This window comes from Typopeltis vanoorti, chromosome 23 (assembly GCF_054136105.1).
Source record: "Typopeltis vanoorti isolate ZY-2024b chromosome 23, IOZ_Tvanoo_1.0, whole genome shotgun sequence".
NCBI lineage: Eukaryota > Metazoa > Arthropoda > Arachnida > Uropygi > Thelyphonidae > Typopeltis > Typopeltis vanoorti.
In genome coordinates, this window is record NC_143571.1 from 4,302,242 (window position 1) to 4,319,865 (window position 17,624).

Consider the following 17,624-nt stretch of genomic DNA (forward strand, 5'->3'; position numbering starts at 1 on the left):
GATTAGTATAGGATTAATAGCTGTTTGTGGGGAGGAGGAGGTGTAAAGATTTGGTGCAAAGATTCTGTTGATGTAACATACACTGAAATGAAGTCATCAGGAATTTTATTTCATTCTGCAGCAATGCAAATATCCTTCATATTTTCCTCTTAGAAAAAGCGCCATCTGCACATACACTTACTAAATTACACAAATTAAGCTTTGTTTCTAGATATTTATCTTTAAAATTACTGAAATTACTAAAATATTAAGAATTTAAAAATACTGAAATGTGGAGTTTGAGGACACATTGAGAGAATGTAGACTGAAAAGCCTCGTGAATTAGAAAAGGAGGGAGAACATGATTGAGACATAAGCTAATCAGGGGGTTGCTATGAGGATGACACAGAAGAGATTCTTCAAAGAATGGGAAGGGAGGGAGGGGGGAGAGAAAAAGAGGCCATCCCTGTATAAGAAGGCTGTGAGCAGAGGAGTCAAGAGCAGGTTCTTTGCATAGAGAGAGAGAGAGAGAGAGTGGTTAGTGAGTGGAATGCATTACAATGCATTACCTGAGTGTGTTGTGAATGTAGACACACACTAAATCAGTTTAAGGCATAGTTGGATGAGCTTTGTGTGAGACAGTATATACCTCCCATGATAAGGGTCTGACTCCATGGAGGTCAGATGTTGATAATAATAGCACGGCATCAATTCCACATGTTCTTCCCATGAGAGTAGCCAAAGCTAGTAGTTCCTCATAATACCAAAAATCTGCAGTTATAATGTGAATATAAAATAAAACTTGCACTGAGTCAGTAATATAAATGGACTCATCTAGGGAAACTGAAAAATAAGAATCTTGATTTTGACAAAATTCTTGAAGTTGTTCAGTAACAATGACAGCTAATTCATTTGGTCATTGGGTTATAGTACTTCATGAAAGAGGAAGTTGTTTGTATTTATTAACTTTATCTGAATCCAGACGTATCATGTCTCCAACCTTGACAATGCACTTCTTTATGATTTTCACATCACTATATGGTTTATACTTGCCGAAACAACTTATAAAGTAGCATATATGTGGGAGGGAGTCTGCAAAATTTAAGGTAACTAGTGGTGTAACATGTTATTTAAATCTGTTATTTAACCCGCATATTAATGATACTGGGTGTGCTTAAGAGTCAAAGTTATATAACTGAGAGGAGACCTACACATAGCCTTCAAAGGAATGCAGAGAACCGACCAGGGATTCTGACCTAATGTCCAATCCTCACCTTCAAATAGTGCACCCTGTTAGGTATCTATCTGGATACTGAACGGATGAAGATGGGCTGGCAATTTGGGATTTAGCCAACCAAATTGTGTTCTTATTGGCTTAAACCAAAATTTCATGTTGTGCCATCTATTGTGCAGGCTGGGACGTCGCCAGGTTAAACAAGGCCCCATTGTTTTCACCAGGGAACCAGGGAAAACAGCAAAAAGTCAGCTACTGGAACAAATCCTAAAACACATCACTAGAGTTCAAGATCGGTATTATCAACATAAGAAGCCTGAATGGCAAAGAAATAGAGCTAGCTGAGGAATCGGATAAGTACCAGATCGACATAATAGAGGTGAGTGAAGCAAAAAAGACAAAAACTGGCGAGATCTTTCTGAGCAATAAATACAAAATATTATATTCGGGCAATGACAATCAAGGAAAAGGAGTAACCATATTATTCAACATTAAATACAAGGTTAATCTTCTTGAATGGAAGGCAATATCAAGTAGAGTGATGTGGGCAAATATCAGAATGGAGAACTGGACAATGAGACTTATTTGTGCCTATGTCCTCACAGAAGGTTCTGCTAAGATAGAAGTGGAGGAATTTTTTTGAGGCTTTAGAGAAAGCAACTGACACAAAGAAAAAGGAAAAGTTGGTCCTCGTTGAGGATCTGAATAGCAGAGTAGGAAATGATTGTGAGACATACAAAAATGTTTTGGGAAAATTTGGAGAAAAGAGCACAGATAATAATAATGGCAAACACCATTTGGATTTCTACTCAGGACATGGACTGGTTATTACTAACACAATGTTCCAACATAAAAATGCACACAAATTCACATGGAGAGAAGAGGCAAGGAATAAGAAAAATCTCAATTACTATGTTATTGTTGATAGTGATGTTTTCCCACTGGTGCAGGACACCAGAATGCAGAGGATTCGAAATTGGAAGTGATCCCATTTAAATATTGAGCAGGATAAAATTGAACTTCATATTGAAAAGAAGAATATGTAAGAAAGTTTTAAAGCGAATAAAAGTTGAGCAGCTCTCAGATGTGAACTGTAGACTAAAATACACAAAGATTCTTCAAGAAAAAATTAAAGAGTTTGAGAACATGAACAGGAACCAAACCTTGGAGATTCAGTGGCAAACTCTGAAGAAAACACTGATTGATTCAGCCAGAGAGGCATGTGGTGAGGTTGCCTGCAAGGATAGAAAAATCAGAACTCCATGGTGGACACAGAAAGTTAAAGAGGCAGTGAAGGAAAGGAAGAAAGCATATCAAGTTACTGGCAAATAAGTCAGCTTGTGCGCTTAGAGAATACACAGACAAATGTAAGAAAGCTAAACACTGTGTAAAATTTGCTAAACAAAAGTCATGGGAGGACTTTGGCAAGAACACAGAAAATAAATATCAAGAAGGTGGAAAGATATTCTGGAGACTATTGAAGAAGCTCAGAAATAGAGAAAGATAGCTGTAAAAGGAATTAGAGATGATAAAGGTAACATGAAAACTGGAGAAAAAGATATCCTTGAAGTATGGAGTAATTACTTCAAAAAATTGCTAAATGAAACAGGCAGTGATAACATAGTGGTAAAAACATTCAACTAATCTACCTTGAAGGTACTCAGCTATTAAATGACCACCAGTATGGATTCCTTTGAAACTGATCAACAGGAGATCTACTCTCATACATCACCCATCGCTGGACATGGCATGGAGAAATTCAGCAAATCCCAAGTAGTTGCACTTGATATCTCTAAAGCCTTTGACCGGGTCTGGCAAAAAGGATTACTAAGCAAACCCCCATCATTTTGTCTCAGGACTTCTGGAGATGAATGCCAGCTTCCTGTCTGAATGCACACTATGTGTGATGGTAGATGGCTCCCTATCCTCTCACCATCCAACTAATGCTGGAGTCCTACATGGTTCAGTTCTCTCACCAACCCTCTTCCTTCTGTATATCAATGACCTTCAGTTGACCTACAACCCAATATACGGTTTTTCAGATGACAGCACATTGCATTCCTCCCTTTCATTTGACAAGCCCTACTTTACACAATTCACTACAACCCACAAAACAACAACCACCACTGCACTTAATTCCAACCTCTAAACCATCCTCCAACAGGGCTCAGATAACCTCATCAACTTCAATGCTAGTAAAACCCAGTTTTGTCTTATTTCTCAAAAAAGGACCATTTTACCCCAGGATTATTTTTGATAACACTCATATTTCCCAACAAGATGAGATTTTGGAAGTTTATTTTCCATTTGGTTAGACTATAATAAATTTATTTTAATCCTTTATCCAAGTGCTTTGCATTATCGGAGATACTGAGACAAGGAGTTACGAGAGCTTGGTCTACCTTTACTATGAGTTGCCTCAGTCCTGAAGAATACTTCAGGCACAAACTTTGTTTGCTTACACTTCGATAAAGGATTAAACTAAATTTATTAAAGATGAGATTTCTCTTCTTGGAATTACCCTGACATCAAGCCTCTCCTGGCATAAACATATCACAATCATTGCATCCTCAGCTTCCAAAAAACTAGGTTTTCTCTTCACTCAAGATGTTACTTCACCTCTAAACAGCAAATCGTCAATCTGCCCAGCTATTGAATACTGCTCTCACATCTGGAGTGGGGCTCCTAAAAGTTCCCTCAAAATGATTGACTCAATCAGCAGAGAGCAATTACACTGATAAATGACCAACTTGCTCCCCTCACTTTCACATAGACATTTGGTCTCTGCAATTTGTGTATTCTATAAATATTTCCATGCGAAATGTTCATCCGAAACAGCATCAATAATTCTCCCACTCTGTACTAAGTCCATTGGAAAACGTACAGCTGCCGCCCAACATCCTTTCACAGTACACCTTAAAACCCACAGAATAAGTTTCTTTTCCTCCTCCTTAATCCTGCTAATGCAGTACTGTGGAACAGTCTTCCACCTGACATATTTCCCAAGGAATACAACATACAGGCTTTTAAATCAAATGTAAACAAGTTTCTCTTTTCCCAACCCACCACTCATATATGATACTAATGTACTATAGGTTGACTGGCCAACCTCTCGTATATGAGCCCAACATAAAAAAAAAACAGGCATGCAGTCAGGAACACATATATATAATTGAAGTAGAAAAAGCCATCACTACAATTGCAATTTCACTACCTTGCACTGCCTTACTGCTCACTGCCACTAAGTCAATGCCTGCTCTCTTACCACATATATGCATGCTGTATTACCAATCAACATTGCTAACTTGTTCAAGCACTTAACTGTATCGTCAACTCAGCTTACTCCCACAACTACATCCATTATCTTTTGATCACTACCATTTACATTCAACGATATCTCATAATCCATAAGCATGCTACGCTTCTTACAACACACCCAAACTCTCTCATCTCGCCTATTAATCCTCTCCACATAAATATCTTCAATCTCTCCCCAAGCATACATACTGCATTCATGAAAAATTTTGAAAAATCCATGCCACAAGAAACACAAAGAAATGTAATAAATACAGAACTATAACTACACCAAACACCAATCAAAACTATCATGCAACAATATTTAAAAAACTAATTATCACTATTGCCACACACAATTTTAAAATTTAAATTTATTTTTTCACAATTCTATCTTTGCCACTAGTTCTTTCTTTTCATTATTATACTAACATCCTGCATCAATGCAGCAAATGAATCAATGCACTGTGACAACAAACATTTAAATAGATTCTTTTATGTATTTATCTGTTCAAGCTCAAATATTACATATAGATAATATTCACGTTATATATACTGTGTGTGTGTGTGTGTATATATATATATATATACAGACACACAAACACCTAAGGTAAATAGAATACAAATGAATTTAGATACCTCATCAATAAAAGACAATAGTGCATTTCTATTTTCATCCCAATATTTAGGCAAATCTTGAGCATATGGATATTTGAAACAGCCTAATTCAAGAGTAAGCTCAAAGCAGTTACTATGCAAGTAATTCCAATCCTGCATGCCACCTAGTTACCAAAAGAGATGTTATAAATAAGCAATTTATTCCAGTAAGCTGTATTAACAAATAAATAAAATAATCAGTTAAAATATAAGAGTTTAGTAATGAAACTGTGGACTATTTATATACGAGCCAGATGTTCAAATGATTTACAGGTAACGCTCATATAACGTGGTTTCGACATAACGTGGTCTACAAATTGTAGTAACCCTTGTTGAACGTGGTACTTATACAACACAGTTTCGATATAAGACGATCTACAAACTGTAGTAACCCTTTATCTTTTCATATATTTTTCAACACGCGCAACTTAAAAATCAAATTTTATCTTAGTTAAATTTGCGTCTGTCCTACTGCGTAGTTATAAGTAGCGAATTTATATTAGGAGAAATAACCTTTAGCACACATGTAAGTCAAATTGTTTGTTGTATAAAATATTTATTGTTGAAAATTGTCTACGTTTTCTACCAGGAAAGTACATTAAAAATCATAACTGTGTTAATCTCAAGCTGAGCACTTTATTTTCTGGTGAGTTACATACAATATGTAATGCTTTTTTTATGTAAAAAAATTTATTTTTATAGTAATGGTCACTTAGAGCGCTTTTGCAATATGGTTGAAAACGAAATTAGTGAATTAATTGATGGGGAAATAGATTTAAATAAGGAGGAACTGGTACAATTAATAGATAACGTCGAACCAAATGGCGAGGAAAGTTCTACCAAAGATTCTGATTGCGATGAATCCATTAAAGAATTTAGTTTAAAGAAATTAGCAGAAGGATTGAACTTGGCAAGAAAGTTATTTTATGGATAATGATCTCTCAATGGAACACTCCAGAAAATTCACGAGACAATTGGATATTTGTTTAGCTCCGTATTATGAACTTAATGAAAAATTGCAGCATAGTGGTAAGCAAGGACTTATTACTGACTTCTTGATAACTAAACCAGCCAAAATATGCAATGAAAATTATACAAACGCGTCCAAGAGATTACAAGTGATGATGTCCGGCCACTCATAAATAAAGAACATCTACGAAATGTTAGTTTTGAAGACAGTGACGATGATTAAAATATACGCTTTATTTTATTTTGCCTAAACCATTTATGTATTATGTGCAATGAAGTTTACGTACAATTTATAATTTTTTTATAATTTTATACTATGCATTTGTTTCATAGTTTATATGTTTTCTTAACTTACATGAATTACTTGAATTAAATAAAAATATATTTTTCTTGGATATGTCATTGTTTATATAGTCTTTAAAAAAAAATGATTTCAGAACCTAACCCTACTTTTTCTATGTGATCTCAGTCTCGCATAATGCGATTTGTATAACGCACCATTTCTATGGAACCTAACCGCGTTATACAAGGGTTACTTGTACTTAATTCTGTATAAATTAATTTTGATTTGTTTTTACTAATTATCAACACTAATAATGTCATCATACTAGTGAAATATGAGACTAGTTAAGTTCTATACGAGAAACTGTGCAGTGAATATATAAGGTACATGCCTTGTCTAATATGTACTGGAATCCTATAATTAAAGCTTTAAACATCCTACATCAAAATTAAATGATCTTCTTCTTGATGAGAAGACTATCTTACTGTTTGATTAAAGTGCGCATTCATGTTTTCAAGCAAAATGCTTCAGTGACTTATTGTAATAGCAATTCACTGCTGATTAAAATGGAAACAAGAAAAGAAAGAAAGAACATGAGTTTATTTCAATAAACAGATGTTCAAAAAGACAGTGAAAGATATCTCCCCCCCCCCCCACACACACACAGAAGTCCTATAAAATGTTTTGTTGGATGCTTTCAGAAAGAAAGGAGAAAAATGTATAATTTGTATTAAAAAATGTTTTAATGGATTTTTTTTTTATTTAGATGATGAAAAGAGAAAGTAAGAGTGTATATAGTGGATATCAAAAAGCAGCCTTATTTATTTTTTTTAAGATATGTTTGCTAATGACCAAGCGATTTTATCTAGTGAAGATAATATATTGCAAAGAGGTATATTTGAGCTACATAAAATAACAAAGGAACTAAATCTTACAATTTCAAAGTAGAAAATTAAACCAATGGCATTTAAAGGTAAATAGACTTAAGATTTAAAATCAAAATTAGATTCAAATTAAATTATCATCAAATTAATTAAATTATTGAGCAGGTGAACAAATTTCATTTTCTGGGATGCTATATCCTATCATAAAAAAGTAGGTATTCATCAGAAAATAGTAAGATTTAATAAAATGTGGAAATGCCAAAAAAACCTAAAGAACAAAACTAGAACCACACCAATTCAATTATGCAAATTAATTACAATATAGCAGACCTTTATGGAAGTGACATGTGGACCGTGACAAAGAGAGATCAAAGTAGACTTAACATGTTCACATGTTAAGCAATCTCTCACTCTGCTATGATAACCTACTAGTGAGGTGAAAGAAAACACTGCACCCTGCTGCAATTTCGTGTTTAGGAATCGATGGACATGCCACATATCACAACAGGTTCTTCGATAGACAGTAAATTTGTGGTGGTAGTGGTGGTGGTGGTGGTGGGGGGGGGGAACGAATGCAGATTTTATAAGGAGAATGCTATATTTGGTTGGAATATTTCAATTACTATGATGTGTAAATATGTGAACTATCATTAATAAACCATGTGAGAATGACAACTATAAGGGAGAAAAAGAACAGGTGCGAATACAAATGCTTTCATTATTGGCAAAATAATTATTAATAATTTACATTTGTAATATTATTATTATGGGCGACTCCAGGGAGTCGTTAGACTCATCGAGGGAGGCCCCTAAACATCATGTCCACACAACTATTCGACATTCTCACAGTATCTATCATTCCTTGCCTTGAACTCATTCACTGTCATAGCACCCACAATAGACTCTGGCAGCTTATTCCACTCATTTACTACTCCAAAAGTAAAGAACCCAGCTCTAACACCCTTGCTAACCACACTCTTGCCCAGCTTCCATAGATGTCCCCTAGTTCTCCCACCACCAGTCCTGATCTCAAAATATATCTCCTGAATTAATCCTATAGAAACCCTTTAGCAATTTGAATGTCTCAATCATACTCCCCTTTTCAGCCTATCAACTAATTTCTGCAACCCACAAATCTTCAACCTGTTCTCATAAGGTTCATTCCATAGACCTGCTATCATCTTGGTCACTCGCCTCTGGATCCTCTCCATCTTGGTCACTCACCTTTAGATCCTCTCCACCCCCATCAAGAAGAAACTTCGGTGACCAAATCTGGGCACAGTAGTTGAGATGAGGTCTTATCAAGGTTCGGTAAAGAGGTACAATAACTTGTTTGTCTCTGCTCGTCAAAGTATTTTTCAACAACCAAGTGAGTTGATGAGCTGATTTAGCCACTTCTGCAATGTGCCCCCTAAACTTCATCTCCTTATCCACCAACACTCCCAAGTCCCTAGCCTCATCAATCTCATGGAGTACAGTTCCACCAATGTGGTATACTGCTGCTAATCTTTTCACCCCAAAATGCATAACCTTACATTTTGTCACATTAAATTGCCATCCATTCTCCTTAGCCCAGAACTCCAATCTATCCAAGTCTTCGTGCAAGATTTTGACATCTTCAGCATTCACTATTGCCCTACCTAACTTTGCATCATCAGCGAACAAATCAACTGTTCCTCTTAGATCCTTCCCTATGTCGTTAATGAATAAATTAAACAGCAGTGGTCCAAGAACAGAACCCTGCGCCCCACCACTAGTCACAGGTCGTCTTTTGGACTCTACTCCTGAATCAACTACTCTCTGATATCTCTCCATCAACCACCCACCTATCCATCTCACCAACCCTATATCCATTCCCATATGTTGTAGTTCACGGATTAGAATTCCATGTGGTATCCTGTCAAATGCCTTAGCCAGGTCTAGCAGTACCCTTATCCAGTTTAACCTTCACTGTGTTATAAAACTTGAGCAAGTTACTGAGGTATGATCTACCCTTCACAAAGCCATGCTGTCGCCCGTACAGTATCTCATTATCATCAATCCATTCCTGTATTTTTCTCTTGACTACTTTCTCCAAGACCTTGACAACGACTCCTGATATGCTGATCGGTCGGTAATTTGCAACAGTAGTCTTGGATCCTCCTTTATGCAGTAGAACTATTTTCCCCCCTCTTTCCACACCTTCAGGACTAAACCAGACCCAAGACTCAGATTAAACAACATGGTCAAGGGCACTGATAATTCTTTAGCAGCTTCACGTAAGACCCATGCTGGTATACCATCTGATCTCACAGATGTATTCACATTAAGGTTCTGTAATAGACTATTCACCTCTACTTCATTCATCACAATTCCCGTATAAACTAATGGTTCCTTCATTTTTTCAATGTCAACACCTGGATGATATGCTCTTGCAAAGTGCTCGCTCAGTAATTCCACCATATTGACTGATTCAGTGAGCTCCTTACCATCGGCATTCCTTAAAATCTTTCTGCCGTATACAGTTTTTTTTCTGCTTGCAGCATATCTTGAAAGAATTGTTTGGGATTCTCTTTAACTTGCATAGCTAATTTCCTTTCATAATCTGCTTTTGCTTTTTTTACCACATTCGTTACCTTCTGGCCTGTGCTTTATACCGTTCGTGTGCCTGCAGGTCACCTTTCTCTTTAAATTCCCTCCACAGTTGTTTCTTTTTTTGCAGCTCAAGCTTAATGGTGTTATTCATCCATTTAACCCCTACTTGTTTTACTATTTGGATCCTAGGTATATATACAATCAGCCATAACCTCCTGTAAATTCTCCTTGACTGCTTCCCATGCTCTATCGACATCCAGCCCTTGCAGTTTTACATGACATGGCACTGATCCAAGCAATCTCCTAAGATTGTCATACTTGTCAGCACAGTAATTCCACATATACCCTGTCTTAATCGAAAATTCCCCACCTTTAGCCACCTCTCAGGTCAAGACCTTATGATCACTCTCACCAATGGGTGGCAACATGGTCATATTCATTACAGTCAAATTCTCAGATGCTATTACCAGATCAAGCACTCTCAAACCCCTAGTATTTTCACTTACATGTTGTCTCAGATAGTTATCCCTTAATAATTATTAAGAGGAAGGAAATGGATTTTATTTAATTATAATTGAATAAAATCCATTTCCTTCCTTATATATGTCCTCTCCTCCTTCCAATCAATGTTACTATAGTTGAAATCCCCCATAATAATTACCCTGCTTCCACTTATTTCATCAATTTGTTTATGCATACTGTCTCCACCATCTATTCTATCACCTGGTCTATAGCAGCACCCAACTATATATTTTGTTCTGCCAGTCTCAATCTTACACCAAATAGCCTCAAACGAGCTCTTTTCACTATCCTGCAATACTTCAATTCTCCTTGGCTGCAGTTCATCAGCTATCATCAATAACACTCCTCCCCCAATTTTATTCTCTCTGTCCCTCCTAAACACACTATAACCTACACATTCTATCTCACTAACTATATCATCTTCCGTCAGCCATGTTTTACTAATGCCAATAACCTGTGGCCAGGAAGAGCCAATCAAGGCCAAAAATTCTTCCTTCTTTTTCCTAATACTCCTGGCATTAGTATACATGAAATGCAGAGGTCCCTTTGTCCCACCCCTATCTTGATGCGTTATTCTAACTATCCCATATATTCCGATTTCTTGTCCTTTGTACTGGCTTGGGTATATTATATACATTCTTACACTCAACTGTCTCACTTATATATATGTATGTGTCCTATAAGTTTCTGGGTTGAGTGAATAACATGTGATCCTATAAACACTAGTCATGCATATTTAATTTATTATGGGCACAATTGAAAAAAAAATAATAAGGAGAAAGAAAGATTTCTTTGCAAACTATAAATAACTAATCAGTAATGGGCCCCTGCTCTTTAACATGTGGGTTGACTAGAGATCTTCAGTTGTTTGCTGATGATGCAAAGTTGGGAAGAATTATAGCAGCACTGCTAATGTAAATTCCTTCCAGGAAGATTTGAATAGATTTTTGACTTGGACAAAGAAGTGAGGTTGTAGTTTTAATATTAATAAGTGAAAGGTGTTGCATTTCAGAGTGTAGAAATATAAGGCTGTGTACTATATCGATGGCACTGTATTATGGCACACAGGAAGTGGATAAGATTTGAGATTTGGGAGTGGTGGTTGAAACACTTATTTAGAGGGCTTATTGCAAGTGTTGTAAAGACTGCACATCGTATTACTACTATGATAAGAAGTACTCTAACATGTGGGGATATGGAGGTGGTTGTGCCACTGTATTAAAGTACTTGTCAGCACACTTGGACTATTGTGCTCGGATTTGGTCACCTGGTTTTCAATGTGATGTGGAAACACAGAGGATTCAGAGACGAGTGACTAAGACAATAACAGGACTCAGGAATGCTAGCTATGGAGAGAGGTTGAAGGAATGTGGACTGCAGAGTTTGGCAAATAATAGGAAAAGAGGTGATATGATAGAGACATTTAAGTTAGTGGGGAGATTTTATCGAATTAATCCAGAGGGGATTATAAAAAAAAGTGTAAGGCAAGAGGGGAAGAACCAGAGGCCATCCCTGGGTTGTAAGTAGATATTTTTGAATGGATAATTGTGAGTGTATGGAAGACATTACCCATGGAGGGTACGATAATAATAAACAATGGCTGTATACATTTAGTATCTAAGTAAATAACTATAGGGAGGAGCTAATCCAATACACTAATAACACTGATCAGGTGATTCTTCTAGATGTGGAAGGAATATGTGAGTTGATGGAGTAGTAATCATCTTGTACAATTTGTTGTGCATGTTACATGTATTTATTTCTTGCTTCATTTTTATGTTTTCTAAATATTTTTTTATTCACTGATGACCACTATACACTTTTTACATAGCAATATATATATAATTACTGATCATCATTGGAATTATGCACTTGTCTATGAATCTTACATGTTACATAACTTTCTCTCTTTTTTTTTGTTGGTGGCTCCATTGCCTTATCAATAATACACTGGTTTCCATAAATTAATGTGGAAAGTATATGGAAAGCTCACTTTTAAATCTCAAAGTAGTCATTTCATCCCTTTTCATTATAAAAATGTGAATTTTTTTTTTTTTTATTTTAAGCAAGAGATTATGGTGGCACCCTTCTGTCTGTTATTAAAGACTTGCCACAGGCTAATTAAATGGGTCTCGTCAATTGCAGTTTTGATAATACAGAAACAGCAGAAAGAAAGAAAATTCAATGGATTGTTATTTCTACTTTAACATGCTGAACTGACAATTTCCAGGCATGTAATGTATACTGCAGTGGCAGCTTCTGCATAAGCAATGCGACACCCCTAAGTCAAAAATGAAAAAATTACACTTTGTTTGTGTTTATAAATAATAACAATGCTTACAACATTATATAAATGCAATACAACATGTTAAAGGTTGCGGCTTATGTTTCAACATTGATTGAATAGTTAATAATTGGAATTGTTCAATTAACGCTTCAGATTACGAAACAGACGCACTGCGATCAAACGCAGTGTTGGAATAATCACATTTGGACAGTTGCAGCTAGACTCACCAATATTTGTTTGAACTTGTCACTGCACATAGCAAGTGAATCTGACACTGCTCGTTGAGCAGTGTCGCTACAGATAAATTGTATGCTTGTGAGCAATATTAAAAATTTTATTATGTGAGCAATATTAAAAATTTTATTAATATTAAATTTAATATATATATAATACTAAAAATTATTTTCAAATAATATTTAAATAATGCAATTTTTTAATATGTAAATTTGCTTATTAATAAATTGGTTACTGATCAGGAAAAAATGAATTATTTTTCTTATTTTGTATATGCAGCACCCCCACTTAAATTTTTCACCAGCTGCCACTGGTATACTGGTTCCATAGATTACAAAAACAGAAAAATCGCAATAACTCCAGGAGGGAGTTATTGTATATGTAATTGTCATATACAATCACACTGTCAGCAGTATATGCAAATGAGCCACAGTATAAAAGCAGGCATTTTGGAGTGGTTTTCCATTTTGTGTCTGGAGTGAGAACAAGACATTTTGATAGCAAAATTTTTGGATATGGCCACAAAACATCATTTAACTGACGAATTCAGGTGGCTAGCCATCATAAAACTAGAGGTTGGCTGAAATCAGACCAAGGTAGCCAACTGATTGCATTAATTGTTCCATCATTCACGGGCTGTTGAACCAATTTCAACAGTCACGAACAGCATCCCAGAGATACAGTGTAAGAAGGCATGGCTACAACTGTAGCAGTAACCGATATCTCCAATTATCTGCTCACCAAAACAGGAATCTATTGTGATCTCATCTCATGTTGTCTACAGTAACATCAGTATCTGCCTCTACTATGCACAGAAGACTTCATGAAGATTGGCTGTATGCCAATCTTCATGAAGGTGACACAATAAGAGAGAATGTTTCAAATAGGCATTGGTTCTTAGCTTCAGATGTGGAGCTAAGATCAATAGGAGTCAGCAATGTTTACAGAGTCCTGATTTGCTCTACTAAGTGATACTAAGTGTGCTCTGATCTGAAGAGAACTAGGTACACATTATCCCCTCTAATATCTGTGAAAGGACACTTATAGAGATGCTGTGGGTGTGCTTCCCAGAAGAACAATGAATGCTGCAGCTTATAGAGACAAGGTCCTGGATCCCTAAATTTGTTTGTATGTGGGTGTGATAGGAGAGAGAGTTATCATATAAGATAATAATGCTCATCCTCATCGAGCAAAGCTCATAGACCAATATCTTCACCATACATATGTGGGTATGTATGAGTGGCTGTATTGGCGGATATAGTCTGTGTTCAGATATCTTGATATTAGCTGTCCTGCCTGTTTGGCCATTTACAACTGCAAGGGACCTGGTATACTCCAGGTAGGTCTGGGGGAAGTGGCTGGTCTTTGGTGGAGCAAAAAAGTGATGCCAATTTCTTTGCCTTGCCTGCAATAAAACCAATATAAGTTTATCTATAAGAATTACTATCATCCACTACAGAGATTCTATCACACGCCAGGCCCACCAGTATGGCAAATTAAAGCTGAAGATTTCAAGACAATTAAATTGTTTGACCTTCTTAAAACACTGCCAGGATAATAATTTGATCCCTAACTGTGTAAATTAAAACATTGTTTCACATCATCGAAGACTCTCTGCATTTATAGCTTCGTGCTAATAAGTGAACAGATTCCTACCACCCATGTTCTCTTGGCCAACACTAATGAGGCCATTCATGCATTAAAGCAGTGGTTCCCAAACTTTTTCGATTCTCAGCACCCTTGCTGAATCCAGGTTTTCCCAAGGCGCCCTATGTCAAATTCTAACAAGTACACTTTGCAAAATAGCGAATAATTTTTTTAATTAAAGGATTAGGTAAAAATAAATAAAACACATATTTAAGATTACAAAAAAATTTTTAAAAAATTCTCCTAATTATCATTAGTGGGATCGATGAGCCTATTGATCACCACACATTTTCTCAAATCTTGGAATCAAACTGGACACGGCTCTTTCACATTTCTCCACATTGATTTTCGCACGATACTTAGTTTTTATCACAGCGACCGCCGAAAATCCAGCTTCGCACAAATAAGAAGTTGCAAATGGAATTAAAATTCTCTGAGCTTTTTCACTCAGAAGGGGATATTCATCTTTTACTGATATTCAAAATTCAGTTAATTCTATGCTGCTAAATTTTGTTTTCAACGTATTGTCGCAAGACAACTCAATAAGATTCTCTTCTTCTGCAGCAGTAAATTCAGATGGAGCACTGGCATTAAATGGATCTTGAATCCATGCAAATTTATCGATATTATCATTTTGAAAATATTTCTCAAACCAGGTAATAAGCTGTGATAAATGCTCTTCAAAAATGGATTTCACACCTCGAAAGAAATCAACTCCACTGGAGGTCAAAAACTGTTGCAACAAGGGGAACATTCTTTGCCTCCATCTTCATTCATTTTTCTTTTCCATAGTTTTAGTTTTTTTTTTATAAAAGCTGAAATTTTCTCAATCGATTTTAAAAGGTGCATGTTGCATCCTTGCAGGGAGAGATTCAGAGCATTTATCTTTTCAAAAATATCACATACGTATGCTAGTTTTACCAAAAAATCTTCATTCACAAAATTTTTGGTATACTTGTGGTCTTCCTCTTTAAGAAAAATATAAATTTCCTGTCGCAGTTCAAACATACGAGACAGAACATTACCACGAGAGAGTCATCACAAAGTGCTGTTGTACAACAAAGACGTGTGCTCGGATCCCATATCCTCACATAGTTTTTTGAAAAACCTTGCCTTTAATGGCTGAGTTTTTATAAAGTTTACTACATTCAATACATATTCTAAGACCTGATTCAATGTAGGACTCACATATTTTGTCGCGAGTGCTTACCTGTGAATAACGCAATGAGTCCACAGTACATCAGGGGCTCTGCTTCGAATAAGTGCCTGCAATCCTCCATAACAGCCAGACATAGAACGAGTATCATCAGTACAGACACCAACGCACTTAGTCCACTTCAAATTATTTTCGGATATAAAAGTATCAAGGATCTCGAACAAGTCTTGATCCTTAGCACCAGCAATGATACTTTTACAAAAGAGAAGGTCTTCTACAATGTTATTACCATCTATAAACCATACATAGCAAATCAAGTGAGCATCATTATTATCATCTGTGACCTCATCCAGCTGCAACCCAAATTCCTTCCCTTTTATTTTTTCAATTAATTGATCATTGAGGTCCTCCGCTATGTGCTGCATTCTGCGACTGATGGTGTTATTGGACAAAGGAACTTTTGAAAGCAGCTTCTCAGCAGACTCACCGATCATGATGTTCACCATATCCAGTAGCGCACTCAGTATTTAATCTTGGGGGGGGGGGGAGTTGAGAATGCACTCTACATATTGCATACGACTTATGACTGAGCATCTGCAGTGATTGCCAATACATGATACCTGTGATCTCCTCTGGCTCGGCTTGGACAAATGAAGTAGCGCTTGGTCCTCAAGAACACTACTTTGTTCACCTTGCGTTCACAATGGCCGGGATTCCTGAGAGCTATAGGTTATTCCAACTTTAGTTTTTCTTTCCTTTTTTTTTTGGGGGGGGGGCCTTGGCATATCTACAGCAAGCTGGTAGAATGAGTTCTTCTGCGATGGTATGAGGCTTCTTATATTTTGCGATTCTATGTGCCACCTTGTAAGATGCTAGCAAAGCATTGCATAGTATTGATGCCTGCTTATAAAAACTACCTTTTTGTTGATTTAACTCTTTTAACTTTCGGGAAAAGTAGTCATGAGATGTACTAACCATGCTGGGATGATTGGTTTCTAAATGGTGTTTCAACTTACTTGATAGCATGCACTCTGGTGCCAAAACTGTCATACACAGTACACACTGCGGCCTCCCTTCACCATTGACTTCTGTCGAAGTAAAACCAAAGTCCAAAAAACTGTCATCATATTTTTGATATTTACGCTTCTTCACACCCTTGCCACTATTTGACGGTGTGCCCTCTTTATTTTCTCTCTCACAACGCTTATTACTGTTTAGTAAAAACCGATCCATTTTTAAATATACATACGAGAAGAAATACTTCAAAAACTTTACTTGACTAAATCACAACAACATTCAGTTGATACAATCTCCAAAAACTAATTCAATACTAAGACCGAGCGAAACTGACAGCTATTTATATACGAACATAAAGTACTGAGAAAGTTCGAGAAACTACTAAAACAATCAAGAAACTTAATTATTGTAAAGTGCCATCTAGTAACCACTTGTAAAGGCCTCTGCAAACAGTTATTACTAAGTGAGTTACTGGTTTGCACCAGGCCCACTAGATGTTGCATCCTATCACACTGAATTGAAAATGGAAATAAAATTATGAAAATTTTATAATTGTGGCACCCCTGTGGAGAAGCTGTGGTTCCCCAGGGTGCCATGATGCACACTTTGGGAAACACTGCATTAGAGGATGAGCTTGCCACTATGCTGAAAGACGACCTTCGGACGATCCTCTACGATGTCTCAAGCCTTCAGCATAGAAAGAATATAATAAAATATAATGTTGGCACATTAAAAAATTTGAAACTCTAAAAAAGAACTCTGCCTCTGAACCTTAATTACCGTTCAATAAACCTGTCTTCCTTTACCTGAAGCAATCAGTGCACCCGCACATGGTCACAACTTCGCCCTAGCACAAAAAAAAAAACCTTCTAAAGAAATAACGATAC

The 17,624-nt window shown here is 36.4% G+C and overlaps 1 protein-coding gene across 1 annotated transcript in view; it reads right to left on the reverse strand.

The window, feature by feature from the left end:
* LOC150093582 (carboxypeptidase D-like) overlaps nucleotides 1-17,624 on the reverse strand; it is a 506,393-nt gene that overhangs the window by 335,687 nt on the left and 153,082 nt on the right. The window contains exon 8 of the mRNA XM_090413049.1: nucleotides 5,147-5,289. Within this exon, the coding sequence (XP_090269175.1) occupies nucleotides 5,147-5,289 (143 nt within the window). The remainder of the gene's footprint in view (nucleotides 1-5,146; nucleotides 5,290-17,624) is intronic.